We start from the raw sequence: 25,417 nt of genomic DNA, 5'->3' as shown, positions 1-25,417 counted from the left end.
ATTGCTTGTTAGGTCATGCATTTTTTGTGACTTGTATATTTAGCTATTCTACTAATTCACTAGGGTTAATATCTGCCCAATATATATGGCAAAGGATTGAGTGTCTCTTATTGAGATACACTTGTACATTTACTCCATTTAACTTTACTTCATTGCAGTATTTAGAATTTATATTATTATAGATCTTTGCACAACTGTATATTTTTTTGTATATTAAATACTACTGATGAAGGTTTGTACTTACTAGAAATAAGTGAGTAGTATTCTAGCTATTCGCAGTAAATATTCGATTCAGAGCCAGCGTTGATTGGCCGAATGCTATACAGTGTATTACATTCGGCAAATCAACGCTGGATCTGCAGCAGGCTCGTCTTTGCTAGTCAGGAGAGCCGTCTCCATTGTGGTCCGATTTTAGACTCCGCCTCCTCACAGACGAGCCTCCGGCAGGACCAGCGTTGATTGGCCGAATGCTGTACACTGGCCAATCAACGCTGGTCGATTCAATCCTATGAGGAAAAAGAAGCTCGCTCGTAACAGCAAGCTTCCAGCTCTCCTGACTAGCAAGGATGAGCCTGCGGCATATAAACGCTGGTTCTGCAGTAGGCTCATACTTGCTAGTCAGGAGAGCTGGCAGCTTGATGTTACGAGGGAGCTGACTTTTTATCAGCACAACTGCCAAGCGCTGTGCAGTTAAAGCGCACGGACCCCATAACCTATAATGGGGTCCATGCACTTTAACTGCACAGCGCACCTCCTAAACACTCTCCTCCTGCTACTTGTGGACTTGGTGACTCTCCTTTAGTCGAATAGTGGTTTCCCCTGAAACGAGCATTTTTCCTCATAGACTATAGTGGGATTCGATATTTGATCAAGTAGTCAAATATTGAGGCTCTACTCAAAATAAATATCGAATCTCGAATATTTCACTGTTCGCTCATCTCTAGTACTTACTGTATTTATCATTAACTTATTCTTGGGGGCTTATTGTTGTTTGACGGTTATGCGTACATCGTATTGTAGTAGAATGCCAAGGAAGGTGAAGCTTTATTGTGTTTGGCTTAAAATGGATATTATTCTATATTTGGATGTGCATTGCTTTCATGTCGCTAAGATTTCTTTATTTACACACGCCCCTGGGATAGGTTAACACATGTGTCAATATCACAGAAGCACATGTGATTGGCTGGGCAATTAGACCAGAACCTACCCAAAGGGAGAGGCATGAGGTTTAAATAGTGAGTACCACCATCCGAGCCAGACATGCTGCAGACTGCATTTTGATAGAACAGGGAAATTAAGAATGAGGCAATTCTAGAAAGGATAGATAAGACTGAAAATAGGGACTCCCTATTATAGACTCTTTTAATCCCCAGAATTATTTACTCTGATGAACTCCTGAAAAAGGAAGGGGAGGACACATCAGGTGTAGTTATGATCATCAAAATATTTAAAATATTAGCAGATCGGTAGCTGTCAGATGAGAATAGCAAATATTCAGTTTGAGCCATATGCATCAGCATTTATAAGGCCGCCAAAAAGTCTGGTAGATGCTGACTGCACTTTGATACTTTGGTGTACACATAGGGAAAGGCCTGTATCAAGATTGTATATGTGGCTTCATTGCCCCTAACAATGATTTTAAGATATATTGAATAAAGTTTAGTAATTTTTAACAAGTGTTCATCTGTTGTGTAGACCACCTTTATCTGTTCAGTAAATAAATAACACTGCTATTCCAAGTAAAGATCAAAAGTTAACATGGCTTGGGCATGTAATAATGGATGTAGGTCTTTTTCCCTGGGTATATTCCAAGATCTGGGGGAGATCAATGACTACTACAAGTCTGTTTGAACCCTGCAAGAAGAGTAGCTCGGGAAACAAAACTGCCACCTACTGGAAGATGTTGACTTATAACTCATTGTCTACAAACATTAAAGGGGCTGTGTAAGGGGGCATTCACATTAGCGCTTATGTCCACCCTTTGGGTTTCCATCCTAATCCATGGAAAAACTACAGAGGGGACGGCTTGCCGGTGATCATTTTTAAAATCCATTCATCTGAATGGGTTTTTAAAGCAAACTGCTGGTGTCCATATGCAGCTTCTCCGCGGTGAAACAGTTTTTTGTTTTTTTTTGCTCAGACACAAAGTGTTGCATATTCGACTTTGTGTCCATGCAAAAAAATTGGTTTCACCATGGAGAGGCTGCATACAGATTTGGCAGTTTGCTTTAAAAACCCATTAAAATTAAAGGGTTTTAAAACTGATCGCCGGCCAGCTGTCCCCTCTGCAGATTTTCCAGGGATTAGGACAGAAACCCAAAGAGCGGACACAGAATTTCTCCCATAAAATTATTGCAATTACATATTTTCTTACAAACATGTTTATTTCCTTTGTGTGCATTGGAAAACCACAAATACAGAGAAATAAGCACCAAAAAAAAGATAACATTTCACACAAAACTAAAAAATGGGCCAGATAAAATTACTGGTATCCTCAATTTAATATTTGGTTGCACATCTTTGGAAAAAAAAATGAAATAAATCTTAGGGTCCATTCACATGGAGTAACGTGCCGCGTGACCTGGCACGTATACGGCGTGTGAGATTTTGAGCGCCGTAAAAGCTCCCATTTATTTCAATGGGAGCCTGGATCGTATACGCCACGTTATTTTGCAGCCGTGATTTTGCGGCCGCAAAATAACGCGGCGTATACGATCCGAACTCCCATTGAAATCAATTTGAGCGTATACGGCGTGCAAACTCTCACACGCCGTATACGTGCCACATCACGCGGCACGTTACTCCGTGTGAACTCCCCCTTACAATTGGAAGTTTGGACAACTCTTCTTATGCAAACAGCTCCACGTCTCTCATATTTGAAAGGCGCCTTCTTCCATCAGCAATTTTAAGATCTCTCCACAGGTGTACAAGGGTATTTAAATCCAGACTTATTGCTGGCCACTTCAGAACTTTCCAGTGCTTTTTATCCATCCATTTATGGGTGATTTTTCAAGTATGTTTGGTGTCATTGTCTTGCTGAAAGACCCATGACCTAGAACAAATCCAGATTTCTGACACTGGGCCATACACTGAGACCCTAAATCTTTTAGTATTCTTCAGATTTCATGAGGCCTTGCAAACAGTCAAGGCACCAAGTGCCAGAGGCAGCCAAACAACCTTAAAACATCTTTGAACCTCCATCACATTTAACTGTTGGTACTGTGTTCTTTTATTTATGGGCCTCACTCCATTTTTTGTAATCAGAATGATGTGCTTTACCAAAAAGTTCTATCTTGGTCTCATCTATCCACAAAACATTTTCCCAGAAGGATTTTGGCTTATTCATATACATTTTTGCAAACTACAGTGTTACTTTTTTATGTCTCTTTGTCAGCATTGGGGTCCTCCTGGGTCTCCTGCCATAGCATTTCATTTCATTCAAATGTGGACAGATAGCTCAAACTAAGGCTCTGTTCCCACGGAGTAAGGCACCGCTCATTCTGGCACGTAAACATGTGTCAGAGTGAGGCGCTTCAAAACAGATCCCATTGACTTCAATAGGTGCTGGCCTACGCGCGCTATCCATTGAACTCAATGGGAGGCTTGACATACTATATTTTAATACCTCTACAAGGATCCCAAATTTTTAGTTGCTATGCAAATATACAACATGCATAGATTGTTTTTATGTTTATGTGTACAAAGAGATTTATTTTATTTTTTTTGCAGCAAAAATGTAGTTTTTACTCATGCAATTTTCGGGAATGCCTGACTTTTTGCTCAATCTTTATTTTAAAAAAAATTGGGAGGTGAAATTGCAAAAAAAAACAAAACAGAGATTTGACTGTTTTGATCGTTATTTTACCACAATGTCCCTGTATGAGATCAAGAAAAGTAAGGTGGGGACCGAACCAGGGGCACAGTGGGAGGATCAGAGGCATACCAACACAAAATTCCTGTGATCAGAGAGAACTGTATTCAGGGGCATTACCGCCAAGTCTCCACTGTGTAAAACAAATGCATGTGAGAGGCCACCATATTTCAAGAGCTGACATCCACAGCTTTATTATGGCAGATATCGGCAAGGCCTTAATAGTTCCATAATATATTAGTGTATTTTGTAAGCACTATGAAGGCATTTACATGTACATGAAAAATGTAAAAACTTTCAAAAATTGTTGACTTCTCATTTCTATTAACTTCTGAATTTACAGTCCATACATATATTCACATAAATGCATCTAGTTAATGACAATACAAATAGTAATGCTTTTAGGGTGCCCCAGAATGTTGCTATAACAATAAACCTGACAGAGGTCAGAACATGAAGATTTGTCATTAAATTTTAAAATTCACAAAAAAGCACAAATCTCCTTAAGACTGAGGCCCCACGTTGCGGAAATGCAGCTTTTTTTGTTACAGATTTTGCTGCGTTTTTTTTTTAGCCAAACCTAGGAGTGGCTACAAATGGAATGGGAAATATATAGTAAGTTCTTATACCTCTCCATACTGCTCAATCCACTCCGGGCTTTGGCTAAAAAAAAACCCAGCAAAATCTGCAACAAAAAAGCTGAGTTTTCGCAATGTGGGGCCTCAGCCTTAAACGGTTCCTTTCCATTAATCCTATTAGTCTCATACTGCAACAAAAAGAGATAAATAAAAATATGCTTTGTTTATGTGTCCCTTGACACACTCCTCACAATCACAACCCTATGTCTAGCTGTAAGACAAGTGACTGCAGCAGAAGCCTACACCCTAACGGTCCTGTCTGCAATAGGACACAATAATCATTAAGCCCTGTTTATTTTTAGAAACAAACAGAAAATCCTGCAGATTGACAAACAGCATTAGCAACTTTATTTCCTATTTACTTTTCTTGTAGCTGTAAGCATAAAGTCTATAACTTCAAAAATGATAATGCTTATACAAAGCTACAGACGTACACAATAATAAAAAAAAATTGTATGGTTCAAGGACAAACAGTTGATCACACACTGAGATGGAAATAGTTAAAGGAACACCCTGGGCAAAACAAATAAATGTTCTGTCTAGAGCAGGAACTGAAGGATTGGTGCATAAAAGAGTTATTCATCGATCACCAAAGTAAGAATCATTTTTGTCATGCACTGCCCCCTCAGACATTGCATTAGACATAAATACATGTATCAGTTTGTCTAGAGCATTCCTTTAATTATCTTGAGAACCACCAAATAATGTATTTTGGTAATTTGTCAATATTGTTGCTAAATTGCACACCTCCATAAAATTGACTAACATGGGAGATTGCAAAGGAAAGCACTATTTGCAATAAAATCAATAGATGGCATTTTCCATCCACTGCAATTATTTCTACTTGGAAAGAACATGTCAGAAATGTGTATTTTAATGTACAGTAATCCCATTAACTTGCAGTCTTTTACGAGCCAACAACCACAAATATTTTAAATTTGGTCAGTGTATGGAAAAAAAGGTATATTTTTGTACAGACATGCATAAGCTATAACTAAGAACTCTGTATGACAACTAAAGGAACTGTATGACAATAAACAACTACGAAGTAATACTACATGCCACACATGAATTCTACGTAGGACTACCACACACTATTACAAAATGAAATTTAATGAAACAATGGATTAAGGTACTGACACATTCAGGTCCAAAACGCGAGGCTTGAATCTGGATCAGGACACAAGTAGACATAAAAAAGAAAATTAGTATGTGTAAGTATGATTTACAGTAAAAATAATGATATCACACAAGATGGGCAGCTTGTATGTTACAAAACAAGACACAAAAGAACAGTTGGTGGCAAACAGTATCATAACATCTGAGACACAAAGCTTCTAAGTTTGGAAAGCAACCAAAAGATTCAAAGTAACCAGCAATTTTGTAAACAAATAAATTATAGCGTTATTCTGAAACAAGTAATTTATAAAATCAGTTCTTTGCGCTCTCATCTATTACTACACAAGGGGTCATCTGCTCTTGAAACAGCAGATTTTTGTACAAGTATTTTTCTCAGTGTAGATTTCAAATATATATAATAATATAATTTATTATAAACTAAATACAATAATATTTTTTCTCATTATTATTATTTTATTTTTTTAAAAGAAATGTACTATTTATATGGGGTCTGAATAAAATGTCCTTAATTCTAATTGAAACCTTACAGTAGCAACTACCCATGCCAGTCTCAAAGTGAGTATCAGTCCATAGTGTATCACACCAGCTTTGTGTGACAAGGCTTGCAGATTTTTCATCATTGTAATGCACATCAATAAACATTTTCTTTGAATACATGTCTTATTGTTATATTGTTTCATTACTTTCTTTATAAAAAACAAAACAAAACAAAAAACACTATTCTGATAAGATCTGAACAAGCTGTCTACATTTTTAAGTGCTCTTTAATGGGTACACCTATTAAAAGAAACATCTCAGGACATACAAATAAGTTATACATGTATCAATTAAATCTTCATTAATAAAAAAAATGGCCTCCAGGACTGTACTTCCAAATATGAGTAATCTAATCTACTTTATGCAGGACAGATATTTTGCATGGACATCTCTTTTGAATGGATGAATATACTTCATTTCATAATCTACTAACTAACATCGCACTCACATGATGCAGTTGGGCAATTTTCTTGGCAAAGAGAACGCTATAAACAAGTTGGATGATACTGTTTCTCTTTTGTTGGGAAATCTTCCTCATGGCTTATTTATGATTTGAACCAGTGACCTAATAAGACCCTTAGTTATTAAGGAATGTGAGAACAGGATGTAATTTGTAGTATATAAGAAAAAATATGTTTCCATCACCAGTAGCAAAACTGTAATAATGCAGTTACATGACAAGAATCTGCATAACTATTCATTGCTAAATAGTTGCAAGTCAAATTTATATATGAGATAGCCAAGATGATTGTCTATAAATTGACGGTAATCTCATGTTTGAACCTGGAGTGGATGGTAAGACATGGAGCCTGAAAGTCAAACAGCTGTGCGATGGCTACCATACTCTGTAAATTGTTTCTTGTCCCTTCTAAGTGCTGTTTGGTTTCACTTTTACTTTTATCTGCTTTAGCCTACTGATCGTGTAAGAATAGTGAAAAGAGCTCACACAAATTTGGGCAGGGCTAGCAAAATCTGACAACATTCTTGAAAGATGCATCTTGTTAGTCACATGGTACACAAAAAATGAAAGGACCAGAGCTGTAGTGGTGAAAAAGATGTTAAAGAAGGTGAAAATGACACCAGAGAGCAGAATTTTTTGCATCACTACTGTTTACCCAACCCTGGGAAAACCCTTATAAATGAACAGAAACAATTCTTTATGTCAAACTCCTACAAAGTGAAAGGCCATTAATACAGCCCACTTAATTGAGGAGTGTATTAATTAAATGTGGTACTAAAACAATACACCAGATTTGTGCCAAACAAGTGTTTTATCTTGACTCTTGTGAATGAGCCCAGATACTCAAAGAAAGCTACATCCGTACCAGAATTTACTTCACCAAGCTGATTTAATTTGGCAGTTTTATAATATTTGTACAGATGAGGTGACAATCCTCCAAGGCTCTTATGGTATTGTGATTACTATTACAAACATTCAGTCTATAACTTAAATAAATGTCTCAATCCTCTTTTAAAAGGAGTCTAAGCTTTCAGCAAATGGGTATGTACAGACTGCAAGAAAGATATAAGGTTCTAAGTAGAGTTACCATTTTCATTACCGTTATGCAGCCTAACCAGCAATGAAAGGATTAATTGCAAGTGTAAAGTTCTTCAGAAGGGTTTTTGCATAATGAGGTACAATTTAATGTATAGAGGGAGGTGGGGTATACATTGAACCCAAACATTGGATGTAATGTAAGGGCACTGAAATGCTAAATTAAGTGTAATGAGGCCTTTTGTGAATGTTGGAATATTGATAAAGTGTCCCTCTTTTATGTTGAAATTGATCTAAAGCCCTGAGACCATGTCAAAATTCTGCAAAGAAGCTGCTTAGTTAAAGGGAATAGTGTTGCCAGACAATTACCTATTTATGTAATCAAATTGTATGATAGACGCATTGCGCCACTGGAACAGGCAGAGTCAGTGGACAAGCCAGTGGACAAACCTCTCAACAGAAATCCAGGAAAGGGTCAGGGCAGATGGGACAAAGTCAATATGGTAATCTGGCAGAGGTTGAGACAGGTGGGAGCAGCCAGGTAACACACCACAGAGGGTGGGAACCACGCGGTGCTTGCTTTAAATGTGACCAACAGGTCCATGCAGTATAAGCTGGAAGTCACCAGTAAGAAGAGGTGAAATGTGATGGCCGCAACTGGCTCTGAAGCACATCCTCTTACAAAACCTCTTCTTGGACTTCTTCTTGACATCAAGAATGATTTGAATTTTTCTTAGAACTAATAGGAGAGCAATCAGGAGGCCAACAAAAATGATTAAAGACCAGAGGTCTTAGGATGTACACATAAAAGGAATTGAGAATATATTAAGGAGGAAGCAAATACTGGTATAATCTGTTCAGCTCCTCAAAGGTACCAGTGAAAATAAACTTGTAAGATAGTATCTTTTTATGGATGTCCTTGGAGTATAGTGGGACTTTGTCACTTTTTTCACATTTTTTCTACATATGTGAGGCAGTCTAATCCATGAAAGACATAGTCTGATGACAGATATGATGCATAATGGTATGCCTTCAAAGAGTATCAAGCACAGAAAGAGACCAACAGGATTCTGTCAAGGTGTCTAGTTCTTTGCACAGGTATAGCAGACAACAATGAATTCTTGTACATCTTTTGTCACAATAGGCACCAGTAGTGATGAGAAATTAAATCTAGTACTTTAATGGCAGCACAATAATCCGTGTGCTTGGGAGTACTCCTCCAGAAAAGTACTTGTCTCCTCTTGGGGCTACAGAAATTATTCAGGAGGGATTAACTGAATGTTGCAGTTCTTACCCCAGGGATCAAAAGAACAGTCATCTGCTTTTATGTTCTTGTCTGCACAAAATTGAAGAGCGACTATCTGGATTGATGTGGATCAATGGTCAGTACAGATGATAATTGGTTGTATATCCTCTCAAGAAGAGAGGAGATAACTCAACTCCTCCAGAGCGAAAATGATGCCCAACAGAACTCAATTTGGAGAATAGGTTACAGTAAGATTTTTTTCCATCATGGAGATATTGATAGCTCAGAGACCGAGTGGTCTATGCCAGGTGAACACTGTGGAGCGTTTCTCGTGGGTTCATTTGTAGACCTTGGCCAGATATGGTATAGCTAAGAAATAGCAAGGAGGGTCTATCAAACTGAAAGGTCTCATGCTTTTCAGTCTATTCTCTTTACAGTCAATGCTGAATCAGATGAATATTCATCCAATGAGATGTCAGATAGGATAAATCAAAATTTCCTTCAGATATACCACTACACAGGCGTAGAGCAGGTCCAGTAAGATATAGTTCACAAATGTCTGGAATACTGATGGTACATTGCAGAGACTAAAAGATAATAAGTAAATACTTATAGTGATCATCAATGTCTTCTGATGAAAATCATGTTGTAAGCAACACAAAGCTCTAAATTAGAAACTATTCTTGTCCCACAGTTCCTATCGAAGAGTTCAGACATCAACAGCAGGTAATAATTTAGACTTGACTGTGATTTCATTTAATCCCCTGTAATCAACACATGGATGAAGAGATCCATCTTCTTCTAGACAAAGAAGCCAGTGCCAGGAGGAGATGAAAACTTCCATATGAATCCTCTCTCCAGATTCACATTAAGATAATTGGACATAGACTTGGTTTCTGGCAAAAGATATATGCTGTTCCTGGGCCGCTCCACTGGGCAGTCATATGGCTGATGGGGTGGTAAAGATATCTGAAAAACTGGAGTATTACATGCAAGTGTAACCATGCCAACCCCAGAAGTAGGTTGCCTCCGACCGGATACACCAGGAGATCTTACCTGTCTGTAAAGCGCCAACATGAATACCTACAATCCACAAAATTAGCTGCAAGAAGTAAGTTTAAGAAGGACTCTTTATTGCAGGATAAGACAGTCAGTTTTGGAGAGAGATCTTCTCTGTCTAGGGTTGATTCTTCTACTAACCATTGATATTTGAGATTTCTGGCTTAAAAGGGCTGTTATGGATATAATATGACTCGGCTCCATGGGAGAACAAATTCCCATAACATCTGTGCTGACATTCCTCTTTTAGTAACTCTAGTTGCAAGGACTTCTGAGGACATGCAGATTTTGAGGCCAGTCAAGGTGTCCATTTATAGTTTCCTGAAAGGCAATTCAGTAAGGGTGGCCAAAGAAATTAGGTAATCTAAAATGGATCCTGTGCTTCCTGATATTCCAGGAGCATGGAAGTGTACCAATCTCCCCAAATTTGCAAATGTTTTCCTATCAAGACTGATACTATCCCAATAGCAAATACATAACCGCAAATTACCAAAATACAAATATATTTAATTAAAATAGGTGACTGATATGCATGAGCGGGGTTGAGACAGGATGTAAGTGTAACACACAATTGTTGGTATCCCTGAATGAACTACAATGGCATCTGTTACTGGTCCTGTATATGATTGGGCACTGACTTCCTCCTTACAGCCCCGTGAAGAATCAGGGGCAAAACATACTTAGTTAATGAAAGCGGGGTTTGCAGTCCATTCTGGTATTTACTTTATGTATGATGCTTGTATTGGTTTCCACATGCTTTACAAATGTGTCCCCATGTCTGTGGCTGTGCATATAGACTTTATACTATTTGGTGCTTAATGTTTATTACAATGCCCAGCTATCCATAGTAACAATACATGTGAGTAACACTGTGATTACTTTATTATTATTCTTATCATTTGATTGTGCACTTTATTTGTAGTTGCACATATGAATTGTACATCATTGGATGTGTAATATAAGCGGTACATGGAATTACATAAAAATACCCTGTAATTCCTTTGTATTTGATTAACGATAGTTTATGGGTTTGACGCACCTTTATTTATTTTTGAATTAACCCATTACATACACAAACACACACACACACACACATATATTTAGTTACTTGAAGTGATTTGAATATATTTTGCACATAAGTACTAAAGCACTATTTGTTGCTGCTATAATAGTGATATATATTCTTCACATATGTTGTGAAACAAAGTATACTGACTTGACATATTATAACTACATTATTGATTTGGGTATATGGATTGCACTTACCTGGATGAATTCTCCATGATGGACCACGACCTCTACCTGTTTTGTATGTGTTCTTATTAATATTTTAAACTTGACAATCTTGTTTGTGTTCATAATAAAAATATATTTGTATTTTTTGTATATTTGCTATTATGTATTTGTTATTGGCGTGGTATGAGGCTTGATAGGATTACATCCAGAATGGATGGAAGGTCTCTTTTGGCCAGCTTATCTTTGATCCACCCTCCCAAACTTTCCCAGAAAGCTGCTAAGATGGCCTTGTTAATTCAGGCAAGCTGAGAGGCAAGTGTATAAAACTGGATAGGATATTGTCCCACAGTCAAAGTACCTTAGTGAGAATATAGCTGAGAATATGCTGCGGAGGAGAAATGGCCACTTTTCTCAAAGAGTCTTCAGAATACAGCCAAGAATTTGTGCAATTTGGTCATCATAGGATCAGCACACTCACATAATGGTGTGGCTGAAGCCAAAGGGACCCAACATGCATTTCCTTGGCATAGTCTGAAGCAAACTGACGAACCTGTCACTTCTGAGGTTAGAAAATTCCTTTAAATACAGTGACAGATGACAGTAACAAAACAAAACAATGTGGTGAAATAAAAATATAATCAGTAGGAAAGCTAGAGATTATTAATGACTAAAAATAAGAAAATGCCAAAACATATGAAATAAAAAAAAATCATATGAATAAAATCTGTAAATATCAGATGAAGAAAGCAAAAACAAATCTAGAGATGCACATTTACAGAATGTAAAGCAAATGCAAAACTGTTTTCAATTAATTTATATGAATTGCACAACTATAAAAAGAAAAGTGGTATAATACTGGAAAATAATGTAAGGGTATGGCTGTACGCTACAACAACAGCAAAAGATGGCCAATGGCTGCGATAATGAGCAGGTAAAATAAGATCTGTTCTTCTAATGACCACTGTGCATGGGCAGAGTTTGCAGCCACATGTGAATGCTGTACTATGCAGACTTACCCCAAGTAGGATAGTTAGGAGAGGTTATGCAAAGTAATTGTAGTAAACACATTTTAATATATTAAAGAAGTTGTCCTAGTCTGATAATTTGATTAATTTGAAAACGGAGGGGGTCTGACCACCGCACAGTGTATGGATCCATCTGCTTTACATTATGCTAATAACAGCTGATGGTCTAATCCATGAACCGACAAAACTCTCAAATTAAGGACCTATCTTAAGGATAGTTCCTAAATTTTCAATCTTTGACAACTCCTTTAATCAGTTTAATGTAAATGAATTTAAAGAAAAAAATACATTACATGGTCAGAAATAACGTAAACATTCATTTCTATTTCATTTGCCAAATCCAAGAAAAATAAATAGACATGTCACAAGGACCAGATGACAAACACCTCTCTGTTCTTTCAAAGGAAACTCTCTTGATAGGGTACTTTAATAGAAAGATGTCTAATTTGTTTAACCTTGATGGGGTTATCATCTCATAGGTTAGAAGAATAGGTCAGAAGTGTCTGATCACTGAAAGTCCTACCATTGGGATTCAAACGATGATGAGCATGATCCCCCCCATATCCCAAGTTTGCATGGAATGAAAATGAAAATGAATTGAAAGTTCTGAATGTGGACGTAGTGACTTATACCAAACTGGGTTCGATTGGAATATTCCAAATTGTTAATATTTTTACCACACTGAACGGAGATTAATCTTAGCTAAACTAAAATGATCACCACATTATTCTATGGGGTCACTTCAGACCCCTCGCTATTCAAACATACTTTTTTGCATTATGTCTATGGCGTATTCACTGTTATAGAATAAATGATTACACTTCTTTGAACCATTAGTGTGTGCAGCAAAATTTATCTCCATTGATTACGTGGGTCAGAGGACCCCTTTGTTGCTAGCACCACAACAAATAATGAGTGTGCGGTACCACCGTTACTCTGTACAAACACAAATGGTGTCTTGATGTTCAGAGTCCGGGTGTAATTTGTGGTTTTCTGGAGTTGAAGGGGTGCCCACCTGCAGGATCAGGGGTTGGTAAGTAAAGTATTGCTGTTTGTTATTGCAAATATATTTTGAGACTGCCATTAAGTAATCAGGACAATCAAAGCACTGCAGAAAATGCTGACTTCAGCACTTTAACCTCTCAGATGCTGTAATCAATCAGTAATCAGGATAGTTAACCCTAGATTTACACAATCGAATTTCACAGTTACCTATTATGCTAGGAGTCCCTTTCTCCCAGAAACAAACCCTCCCATACCAATTACAAGTACAGGACAGTAAGCCACTGGAAGACCCAGACTCCTAGCAGCATAGATAACTGTACTGCTAGAAGTCTCCCAGCATAAGGTGCAGGCCGGTAAATTAGTCCAACACACAAACTGAGTTTCACAAGTGAAAATCCATCCTAAGTGGTTAGAAAGGGGGGGTTGGAGAGGAGTTGTGTTGCCAGTCAGGGGACCTGACAACATCCTGTCTTGTACTAATTGTTGTTAGGTCCTGCCAAACACATGACCTAATAGACATCTACAAAGTGTACAATATACTGTAAAACTGAAGCTATACTATATCCAAGTTCCCTTTAAATAAATATGAAAATGTTTTCTAAGAATAAATAACCATCAAACAAAAATCCTTTTCTAATTCTAAGAAAATAATTAATTAAAGAAAATAAATAAAAAATAAATTAAAAGAATTGGTACTGCAGCATGATACGATCAGTAGGAGAGCAATCTAATACCAGAAGTTTAGCAAAGTCCTGCAGATATGATCAGCGGGCATCATGCTTTCCGGGATTTCTTGGAATTTGATATTGTTCCAGTAAGAACAATTTTCCAAGCCTGCCATTTTCAGCTTTAGTTTCTCAAAATCATCCGCTAAATTATTGTGAGCATCAATTACTTTATTATGGTAACCTGAAAAGTCTCCCATCTTAGTCTCTATTTGCTGTACTCTCTGTTCTAGACTCACCCACTTTTTTTAAAAGTGCCATAAGTGTACTAAGAAGTTGCAATTTTTGATGTAAATCTGGCTATGTGCCAAATGTTGTGATTTTTATCATACATTTTATGCCAGAAACTGGCAAAAAAATGTATTGGTACATTTCCCACATTTCTTTCATTAACTTAGGCTTCATTCACATCTGCACTGGAGTCTCCGTAAGAGACTCCGTTGCAGATTCCACTGAAAATCTGCATAAACTGCGAGTATCCGCTGATTTATTGGGCAGGCTCTCCATTGTTCGGGTCCCACAACAGATATGAACAACAGAACAACAAATAACAGGTGCAAGTGTGAACCTAGCCTTAGTCTCATTTAATGAAGCATGCGATTCTGGGTGACTAATGCGCTAATTTGTTCTTCACTTTGTTACTAGGGAAGATTCAACCATAGATACCCTCAGGCTTAAAAGGATATTCCCATCTTAAGTATCCTATCTGTGCTGCCATCTTATGTAAAGAATCTAAATACATAGCAGGCAAAAGAAGCAGCATTGCTAAAAGCATTGTTGTATTATTCTTCCCCTTTTTTACATAGCATTTCTTTCCCCATCCTGTGCTGTGATAACAGGTCAGATGGATGAGTCTTTGCTCTCTGATTTCTCTCACTGTTATGTACAGCTGTGAGGTCTTGACAGTCAGTTTAGCTAATTGCAGTTTGCTGATAAAAGCTTGGAGAGTATCTTATCTAAACACAAAGATAACACTGAGCTTACTGCAAGAATGATGCATGGTAAGTGTTCTATACAAACCTGTGTAATGTAATATACATTTACTATGCATATTAAATTTCAAGTAATTGTAATAAATAATATCTCATTGTAAAGGCAAAGTCTATATCTAGTGAAGCACTTCAAAGTGTCCTGTTCATCAAGCAGTCAAAACTAGAGATGAGCGAACAGTGTTCTATCGAACACATGTTCGATCGGATATCAGGGTGTTCGCCATGTTCGAATCGAATCGAACACCACGTGGTAAAGTGCGCCAAAATTCGATTCCCCTCCCACCTTCCCTGGCGCCTTTTTTGCACCAATAACAGCGCAGGGGAGGTGGGACAGGAACTACGACACTGGGGGCATTGAAAAAAATTGGAAAAAGTCATTGGCTGCCGAAATCAGGTGACCTCCATTTTAGACGAATAGTGGATTTCAAATCCGGGTCATATGAGAATGTGAACTTTGTGACTATGAGACAGGGATAGCTGTACAGGCAGGGATAGCTAGGGATAACCTTTATTTAGGGGGGAATGTTATTAAAAATAACTTTTTGGGGCTCTATCGGGTGTGTAATTGTGATTTTTGTGAGATAAACTTTTTCCCATAGGGATGCATTGGCCAGCGCTGATTGGCCGAATTCCGTACTCTGGCCAATCAGTGCTGGCCAATGCATTCTATTAGCTTGATGAAGCAGAGTGTGCACAAGGGTTCAAGCGCACCCTCGGCTCTGATGTAGGAGAGCCGAGGGTGCACTTGAACCCTTGTGCACCCTCAGCTCTGCTACATCAGAGCCGAGGGTGCGCTTGAACCCTTGTGCACACTCTGCTTCATCAAGCTAATAGAATGCATTGGCCAGCGCTGATTGGCCAATGTATTCTATTAGCCTGATGAAGTAGAGCTGAATGTGTGTGCTAAGCACACACATTCAGCTCTACTTCATCGGGCTAATAGAATGCATTGGCCAGCGCTGATTGGCCAGAGTACGGAACTCGACCAATCAGCGCTGGCTCTGCTGGAGGAGGCGGAGTCTAAGATCGCTCCACACCAGTCTCCATTCAGGTCCGACCTTAGACTCCGCCTCCTCCGGCAGAGCCAGCGCTGATTGGCCGAAGGCTGGCCAATGCATTCCTATGCGAATGCAGAGACTTAGCAGTGCTGAGTCAGTTTTGCTCAACTACACATCTGATGCACACTCGGCACTGCTACATCAGATGTAGCAATCTGATGTAGCAGAGCCGAGGGTGCACTAGAACCCCTGTGCAAACTCAGTTCACGCTAATAGAATGCATTGGCCAGCGCTGATTGGCCAATGCATTCTATTAGCCCGATGAAGTAGAGCTGAATGTGTGTGCTAAGCACACACATTCAGCACTGCTTCATCAAGCCAATACAATGCATTAGCCAGTGCTGATTGGCCAGAGTACGGAATTCGGCCAATCAGCGCTGGCTCTGCTGGAGGAGGCGGAGTCTAAGGTCGGACCTGAATGGAGACTGGTGTGGAGCGATCTTAGACTCCGCCTCCTCCAGCAGAGCCAGCGCTGATTGGTCGAGTTCCGTACTCTGGCCAATCAGCGCTGGCCAATGCATTCTATTAGCCCGATGAAGTAGAGCTGAATGTGTGTGCTTAGCACACACATTCAGCTCTACTTCATCAGGCTAATAGAATACATTGGCCAATCAGCGCTGGCCAATGCATTCTATTAGCTTGATGAAGCAGAGTGTGCACAAGGGTTCAAGCGCACCCTCGGCTCTGATGTAGCAGAGCTGAGGGTGCACAAGGGTTCAAGTGCACCCTCGGCTCTCCTACATCAGAGCCGAGGGTGCGCTTGAACCCTTGTGCACACTCTGCTTCATCAAGCTAATAGAATGCATTGGCCAGCACTGATTGGCCAGAGTACGGAATTCGGCCAATCAGCGCTGGCCAATGCATTCTATTAGCCCGATGAAGTAGAGCTGAATGTGTGTGCTAAGCACACACATTCAGCACTGCTTCATCACGCCAATACAATGCATTAGCCAGTGCTGATTGGCCAGAGTACGGAATTCGGCCAATCAGCGCTGGCTCTGCTGGAGGAGGCGGAGTCTAAGATCGCTCCACACCAGTCTCCATTCAGGTCCGACCTTAGACTCCGCCTCCTCCAGCAGAGCCAGCGCTGATTGGTCGAGTTCCGTACTCTGGCCAATCAGCGCTGGCCAATGCATTCTATTAGCCCGATGAAGTAGAGCTGAATGTGTGTGCTTAGCACACACATTCAGCTCTACTTCATCGGGCTAATAGAATGCATTGGCCAGCGCTGATTGGCCGAATTCCGTACTCTGGCCAATCAGCACTGGCTAATGCATTGTATTGGCTTGATGAAGCAGTGCTGAATGTGTGTGCTTAGCACACACATTCAGCTCTACTTCATCGGGCTAATAGAATGCATTGGCCAATCAGCGCTGGCCAATGCATTCTATTAGCGTGAACTGAGTTTGCACAGGGGTTCTAGTGCACCCTCGGCTCTGCTACATCAGATTGCTACATCTGATGTAGCAGTGCCGAGTGTGCATCAGATGTGTAGTTGAGCAAAACTGACTCAGCACTGCTAAGTCTGCATTCGCATAGGAATGCATTGGCCAGCCTTCGGCCAATCAGCGCTGGCTCTGCCGGAGGAGGCGGAGTCTAAGGTCGGACCTGAATGGAGACTGGTGTGGAGCGACCTTAGACTCCGCCTCCTCCAGCAGAGCCAGCGCTGATTGGCCGAATTCCGTACTCTGGCCAATCAGCACTGGCTAATGCATTGTATTGGCTTGATGAAGCAGTGCTGAATGTGTGTGCTTAGCACACACATTCAGCTCTACTTCATCGGGCTAATAGAATGCATTGGCCAGCGCTGATTGGCCGAATTCCGTACTCTGGCCAATCAGCACTGGCTAATGCATTGTATTGGCTTGATGAAGCAGTGCTGAATGTGTGTGCTTAGCACACACATTCAGCTCTACTTCATCGGGCTAATAGAATGCATTGGCCAATCAGCGCTGGCCAATGCATTCTATTAGCGTGAACTGAGTTTGCACAGGGGTTCTAGTGCACCCTCGGCTCTGCTACATCAGATTGCTACATCTGATGTAGCAGTGCCGAGTGTGCATCAGATGTGTAGTTGAGCAAAACTGACTCAGCACTGCTAAGTCTGCATTCGCATAGGAATGCATTGGCCAGCCTTCGGCCAATCAGCGCTGGCTCTGCCGGAGGAGGCGGAGTCTAAGGTCGGACCTGAATGGAGACTGGTGTGGAGCTATCTTAGACTCCGCCTCCTCCAGCAGAGCCAGCGCTGATTGGTCGAGTTCCGTACTCTGGCCAATCAGCACTGGCCAATGCATTTCTATGGGGAAAAGTTAGCTTGCGAAAATCGCAAACTGACAGGGATTTCCATGAAATAAAGTGACTTTTATGCCCCCAGACATGCTTCCCCTGCTGTCCCAGTGTCATTCCAGGGTGTTGGTATCATTTCCTGGGGTGTCATAGTGGACTTGGTGACCCTCCAGACACGAATTTGGGTTTCCCCCTTAACGAGTTTATGTTCCCCATAGACTATAATGGGGTTCGAAACCCATTCGAACACTCGAACAGTGAGCGGCTGTTCGAATCGAATTTCGAACCTCGAACATTTTAGTGTTCGCTCATCTCTAGTCAAAACCCCTCCATGAACTTGTTGAAGAATAGAAGAAGTGAGAAGAAGAGACAGCAAGACAGAGACAGAAAACCCCTTCAAGATGGAAGCACGGTGAGTGAAGGTCTTTTCACAGTGAGGAGATTAGCTGTTTTCCTCATAGTCTCTTCATGTCTGCAAATTGCTTTCCTTGCCTGTACGCTCAAAGGATTCTGGAACTTCTATCATGTAAGATGGGTTTACTACTTCTATATATTGCTTGTGTTAGGGGAAATACAGTGGCCCAGTGGTTAGCACTGCAGCCTTGCAATGCTGGAGTCCTGGGTTTGAATACCGCCAAGGGCAAAAAACCATCTACAAGGAGTTTGTATGCTCTCCTTGTGTATGTGCAGCTTTCCTCTCATACTTCAAAGACATATGGATAGGGATAAGATGTACATTGTGATCCCCATATGAGGCTCACAATCTACAAAAAGAAAAAAAAACAAAAACCTGTGTCACTGCTGATGGGATATTAGTGATAGACAGTAATCAGTATTCCTTACTGTATTATGATTCCTTTTTTTTTCTGTCAGGAATCTTTGAACTGCATCTACAGGGCATGATACAGGTAGTGTCCTTGGATGTGCTATATTAATTCTCTCTTGGGTTTTTCTAAGCTATTTGTTATTATTTTACAGGTACTCCTGGCAGAATTACATGTAAAGAAATCAGCAGTAGTAATACATAGGAGAGGGGGCATCCTGAGAGAGAAATTAACAAAATGCTGCAGCCATAATACATGCCTGCAGACAAACAGGTTACCACATATACTGTGACACTAGGTTCACACTAGCGCCCGGAGTCCGTTCTCAGCTTTCCATCTTCTGCATGCAGAAGACAGAAAGCTGTGAGACCGGGTCCGGCCGAGTGCGCCGGTGAGCATTTTATACTCTCCACCGCGAAACCGTTTTTTTTTAAATCGGACACAGAGTACTGCATGTCCGACTCTGTGTCCAATTTTTAAAAAAATGGTTTCGCGGCGGAGAGCATAAAACGCTCACTGGCGCTCACGGCCGGACATCTTTCAAACCCATTCAAATTAATGGGTATGAAAGAGTCCTGCAGGTTTCCGTTTCCTGCTCAGTTTTGTGCAGGAAACGTAAACCTGTATGAACGGAGACCGGAATGTACTGCAAGACCCTACACAGAGTTTAACTTTTGATGAAAACTCAGAAACTCTAACTTATACTTATGCTAAACATCTGTACAGTCTGTTCCCAATTTACTTATATTATGGGGAGTGCAATCTTTACACCATGACAGACACTGTACAATAATATGATGTACAGAAAACATACTCTCCATATACATGAGGTGTCAACCAAACTAAACTATTAACAGGTGAATTGTCAGTTTCTTTTCGAATCCAACAAAATTTATCAACAAATTTACATTACAAATTGACTGGTTGTAAAGTAAATGTTTTACTTACGTAATGGTGTCAATCATATCCAATCCCATTTCAACACAGCAATGTGCATGGTCAGTTTTTGGCTGCGTTAGTCCAGAAACACAGTAATAACAATCTCCAAGAATCTTTATTCTTCTGCAGTGGTTTTCCTGTTACAAATTACAGTAGCTCAATTTAAACAATTTATTTTACAATGGCCTTTGTTCTGTTACATAAACTTTAAAATACATAATAAAAAGAAAAGCATTGCATTAAAACTATAAAAATCAAATTACATAACCAATTTCAACCACTGCTGTGCTGCAATGCCAGATGATATGCGCTGTGGCTGAGAACTACTGACAAGCCAAACGCCCACCCCCTGCGCCCAGGAAGGACCCCACGCATGGTCAAGGGTACCATTCTTACTGTACAAATGCAATGAGTGATTACATCTGTACCAATGGAGGCGCTCATTGAAATTACCAGTACCCAAGGGAGTGAGTCTTGAGCTGTATTCATTAATTACCAATCTGCTCCACAGTTGCTCTCTCATCCGGGTGCTGAGTGTTGACATCACAGCAGGCCCCTAGGTAGAGAGGAAGCATGGAGCAGAGGGGTAATGTACTGAATACAACTCACCACTTTCTCATTAAACATCACTGGGGGTAAGGGCATTTAGTGACCATTATACTGGTTGTAGAGGGACTGTAGAGGCCATTATATTATATATGCGGGGACACTGTAGGGGCCATTATATTACATGTGAGGGTACTTTGGGTGCCATTGTATTCCATGTGGGGAATTGTAGGGGCCAGTATATTGCAACATGGTTCCCATTATATTGTATGTGGGGGCACTGCAGAACTCATATTACACGTGGGGCTGTGATGGGACATTACAACTATCAGTAATGTCACGCCCATATAAGTTATGATTTTAAAAGCTGTCTTCTGAAAATACTGAACAAAAGTATCTCATCAAATTGTCAGTGACAGATTTATACTTATCAACATACCGTATGTACTCGAGTATAAGCCAACTTTTCAGCACAGTTTTTATGCTGAAAAAGCCCCCTCGACTTATACTTGAGTCACGCAGCACATAAGGACCTACATAAATTAAGTGAAGGGGGAGTGTACTTCAATGGTTGCTACAGTAATGATATAGGACACTCTTCCCTTCACTAGCAAGACATATGAAAGTCCAGGAGGCGGCAGGTCCCTGATCCTGAGCCTGCATCGAGAAGAGCTCATACAGTAAAGTGAAAGTAAAACACACACAGGTACATACTTGGGTTTCAATTCCTATTAATGTCAGGCATTTGAGGTTATTAATTTAGTTTTAGTAACTCCATGTGCCTCACAGTAATAGCAGTAAACCCCATCATGTCCCTGTGTGCCCCACATAAGGGTTACTAATATGTGAGACATATGGAGACATATGGAGGTAATAATAAAGTGCCTTAATAGTGTTCAATGTAATAATTATTACCTCCATGTCTCTCACAGATCAGTAACCCATTCAGTGAATGTAATTTTATTGGTATCTATTTATGCATGCAGGGTTTTTCTGTCCGCTTGAGAAGTCGGACATCTTCTCTTGCGGACAGAGAAGGACGGGCACGGAGTACAAAAGAACGCACCCGATGCCCATTCAAGTGAATGACAGGTGTCACGGACACATCTAGTGTCCGCTCCTAGTGTCCGTGACAGATTTTGAGCGGACACTAGGAGCGGACACTACATGTCGGACACCGACGGTAGTGTGAACGCCCCCTTAGCATACACTCCTGCTTTTTTATTACACCCTTTTATATCTCTTTTCTAGAGCCTCCTCCCATTTGAAGTTAGGCCTTCTAAAGTCTAATCAAGCTTAGCTTTTATTCCATCTTGTATCCAAATGTTACAGTCAGCTGGGTTTATTAAAAAACAAATACACACCCTATGGAGCCCTATTGGGCTCTGAACCACTGGACACCCCTGGTGTGAATAAGGTCTGGCAGTTAGCGTCACTGCCAGCCCAACACAGCTACCAGATTTTCTCTGAATAATCACAGAGGCCTGTGTGGCTCAGAGAAGCCGCTCAAAGGAAACCAGTCTAGATGGGACTTCTGAGCTAGATTGCAAATAAATAAATAGTGTGCAGTCAGTGACCAACTGAGGTACACCACAGGTAGCTAACAGAGATGAGCGAGTACTGTTCGGATCAGCTGATCCGAACAGCACGCTCCATAGAAATGAATGGATGCACCTGGTACTTCCGCTTTGACGGCAGCCGGCCACTTAACCCCCCGTGTGCCAGCTACGTCCATTCATTTCTATGCGAGCGTGCTGTTCGGATTGGCTGATCCGAACAATACTCACTCATCTCTAGTAGCTAACAACTAAAGTTTCAGTAATAGTTTCCTAACTTGAACTAAGAATTTCTGCCTAACCAAATTCTAACTAAGCTATCTAACCTGAGCACACGTAGTGCATTTGAGAAATGATACTAGAGCAGCGGGCTGAGAAACCTCCCTCCTTAAAAAGGGGAAGGGCGGTCCAATTCAGTCAGGCCAGCTGCCCAAGGCGGAAGTCATTGGTTGACATGAGTGTCAGTCATACCCTGACCACGCCCTCCAGCTGCAAAAAGGGCTTAACCCTTGCTAAGCCAGACTGCCGACAACAAGGAGGGAGTGAAAAGCGGCAAGATGCTACTGCAGAGGGACGGACTGCGACCCAATCCCTTGGCCGCAGCTGCCGCACAGTCCTAATACCAAATCACAAGGATGTCATTAAAATGTTGAAAAAAGGGGATTCATCCCCTAAAATACAGAAAATAAATCAGCTGACGTGTTTTGAGGAGCTACGACTAAGAGGGCAAGCTCCTTGAAACGCGTCAGATGATTTATCTCCTCCTGTATTTTAAGGGATGAATCCTCTTATTTCAACATTTTAATGGCATTCTTGTGATTTAGATACAAGATGGAATAAAAGCTAAGTTTTATTTTACAATGACTTGGGATGCTGGATATTTTACAATTTTTCTGTGGACTGACTGCCTCATCCAGAGGGGCTGACCCGGTGCATCCATTACCCTGTCTTGACCAGGGAAGGCAAGAGGAATTTTTTCAAGACTGATATGTCTGATCGTAAGTGTGCTGTTTACAGTCTTTTTGGTTTTGTGTTCTAAAGTCTAATGGCTTTGTTCTTAATTTTCACAATAAACCATAAACATTGGTGGTCACTGGAACCCAAAATGTTCTTTCTTTGGACGTAGGTATGGGGGTGCAGAGATATCAGTTGACAAGGGGCCCAAAGACGACAAAGAACCTACAACATAATAGGGCACCATCAATATACATAGAACTTTATGAGCGTTACAGATATTATAACACCTAAATGTTTTTTTCCACTGTAACCTTAGAGACCAAATAACCACTTGTAAAGACTAAATCTAGAAAGCTATCTCCTCTAGATGGTGACTTAACTAGCTGTTTCATAAAATGGCAAAGACAAAGCAGTGTGTTTGTATTTTTTTAGTTAATTTTGCAAAAAAAATCCAAGAAAGTATAGAATAACATTGTAAATTATCCTTAAAGGGGCTCTATCTTTGGGAAAAGTAATTTTTTGCTAAGCACATACTTGTATAGCCTTTAGAAAGGCTATTCCACACATACCTTTTGTATGTAAGTTGCCTCAGTAGTTTTTGAATGATTCCTTTTTTATTCATATGCTAATTAGCCTCCTCCGTGCACCGAAAGTCTCTTTGTGCATTGTTTGGTGTGTGTATACACAGGCTGCTGCTGACTACTCCTCCCTGCTCTAACACACAGCACACAGCAGGGAGAGGAGAGCTGGCTGACAACTTTCTGTGCACGGAGAAGGCTAAATAGCATACTAATGAGGCAATTTACATACAAAAGGTATGTGTGGAATAGCCTTTCTAAAGGCTATGCAAGTATGTGATGAGTTAAAAATTACTTTTCCAATGATAGAGCCCCTTTAAAATTGAGAAAAATCATGATCTTATTTTCGACTATATCACCTACTATCAGAAAAGAATAAATATCATAAATCAGAAACATTACATATGCACCAAAATGATGCCAAATACAACTTGATAACAAAAAAAGCCCCCCATATGACAATATTCACTGGAAAACAAAAACAAAACTATGGCTCTCAAAATATGGCAAAAAAAAAGTGTAACTATTGTGCAACTAGTATCATAGATAAAACAAAATGACTCTTTTTCCATTCCCTCCTAGACAGAGTTAATAAAATGATTAACTAAATCATATGTACTCCAAAATGATGCCAATGAAAAAAAAAAAAAACAAGTTCCATAAGTTGTCCCACAAAAAAAAGATGACTCTCAGAAGATAAGATTAACCTTTATTAGACAAAAAAAAACTCCAAAATTACATGTTAAATTGAAAAGGCAGGTATCCCACATACATGGTCTCTGTGGGAATTTACAGTGGGAGTGCCCCATTGTATCAACAAGAGGGACTGACATTTAGTATTAATTGTGTTATAATCACTGATACGTCAAGGGTCATCTATAAAAACTAAGACTGAGTCTCCACTGTATTCCATTCCCTATATATTTGTATAATGTTACAATATATTGGCCTATTAACCCCTTAATGGCGCAGCCTAAAAGTGTGTTAAGAACATGGCCTCATTTTTCAAAACTGACATGTATCATGTTATATGGCGATAAGTTTGAGTTGCTTAAACTTACACAAGTGATTTTGAGAATTTTGAGAATGTAATTTTGTACTTTATGTTAGTTGTTAACATTGATCAATAATTTTGTATTTATTTCTCAAAAAATAGGAAATTTGATATAAAATTTGGAAAAAAAAAATCACAATTTTTAAAATGTGAAATGCTCTGCTTAACAGGCAGATAGTCATACCACCCAAATGCATTATTAAACATTATCTATCATATCTCTGCTTTATATTGGCATCATTTTTTTAATCCTTTATTAATTTATTTTGGATATGAATACTATAAAGTGTGAAGTATCTATCACTCCCACAATAAGCAAGCAATGTAAACCACAGAGCTGAGATCCAGAAGGTAGCAGCAGTGTTAGCTATCACATGCTCGGTTTTATTTCTGATGCTGTGTGCCTTCAGTCAGGCTATGTTCACATTTGTGCCAGAGTCTCCATAGGTAACCAACATCTCAGTTTTAAAGGAGTAGACACCTGATGGGATTATAGTCAATGGGATCTGTCGGGCTCTGCATGTAACTGCAATTTTAATTTTCTACCTGTCCATTGTTCTGGACCTCCAATGGACCATAACAACAGACAGCCAACGCTAGTGTAAACCTACACTGTTTCCCCGAAAATAAGACACCCCCCTTCACCTCCT

The 25,417-nt window shown here is 39.9% G+C and overlaps 1 protein-coding gene across 2 annotated transcripts in view; it reads right to left on the bottom strand.

Annotated features, from left to right (window-relative positions):
- ADCY1 (adenylate cyclase 1) overlaps positions 1 to 25,417 on the bottom strand; it is a 219,057-nt gene that overhangs the window by 85,128 nt on the left and 108,512 nt on the right. The window contains exons 5-6 of one of the 2 annotated variants that reach the window (XM_075271083.1): positions 20,086 to 20,213; positions 5,650 to 5,679 (exon numbers count right to left, since the gene is read on the bottom strand). In XM_075271083.1, coding sequence (XP_075127184.1) covers positions 5,650 to 5,679; positions 20,086 to 20,213 — 158 coding nt within the window. The remainder of the gene's footprint in view (positions 1 to 5,649; positions 5,680 to 20,085; positions 20,214 to 25,417) is intronic. The other variant, XM_075271084.1, reaches the window with a different exon arrangement.

The sequence above is a fragment of the Leptodactylus fuscus genome, chromosome 4, assembly GCF_031893055.1.
Source record: "Leptodactylus fuscus isolate aLepFus1 chromosome 4, aLepFus1.hap2, whole genome shotgun sequence".
Lineage (NCBI taxonomy): Eukaryota > Metazoa > Chordata > Amphibia > Anura > Leptodactylidae > Leptodactylus > Leptodactylus fuscus.
Note: the sequence above shows the minus strand (reverse complement) of the source record. Positions and strands in the feature narration are given on the sequence as shown.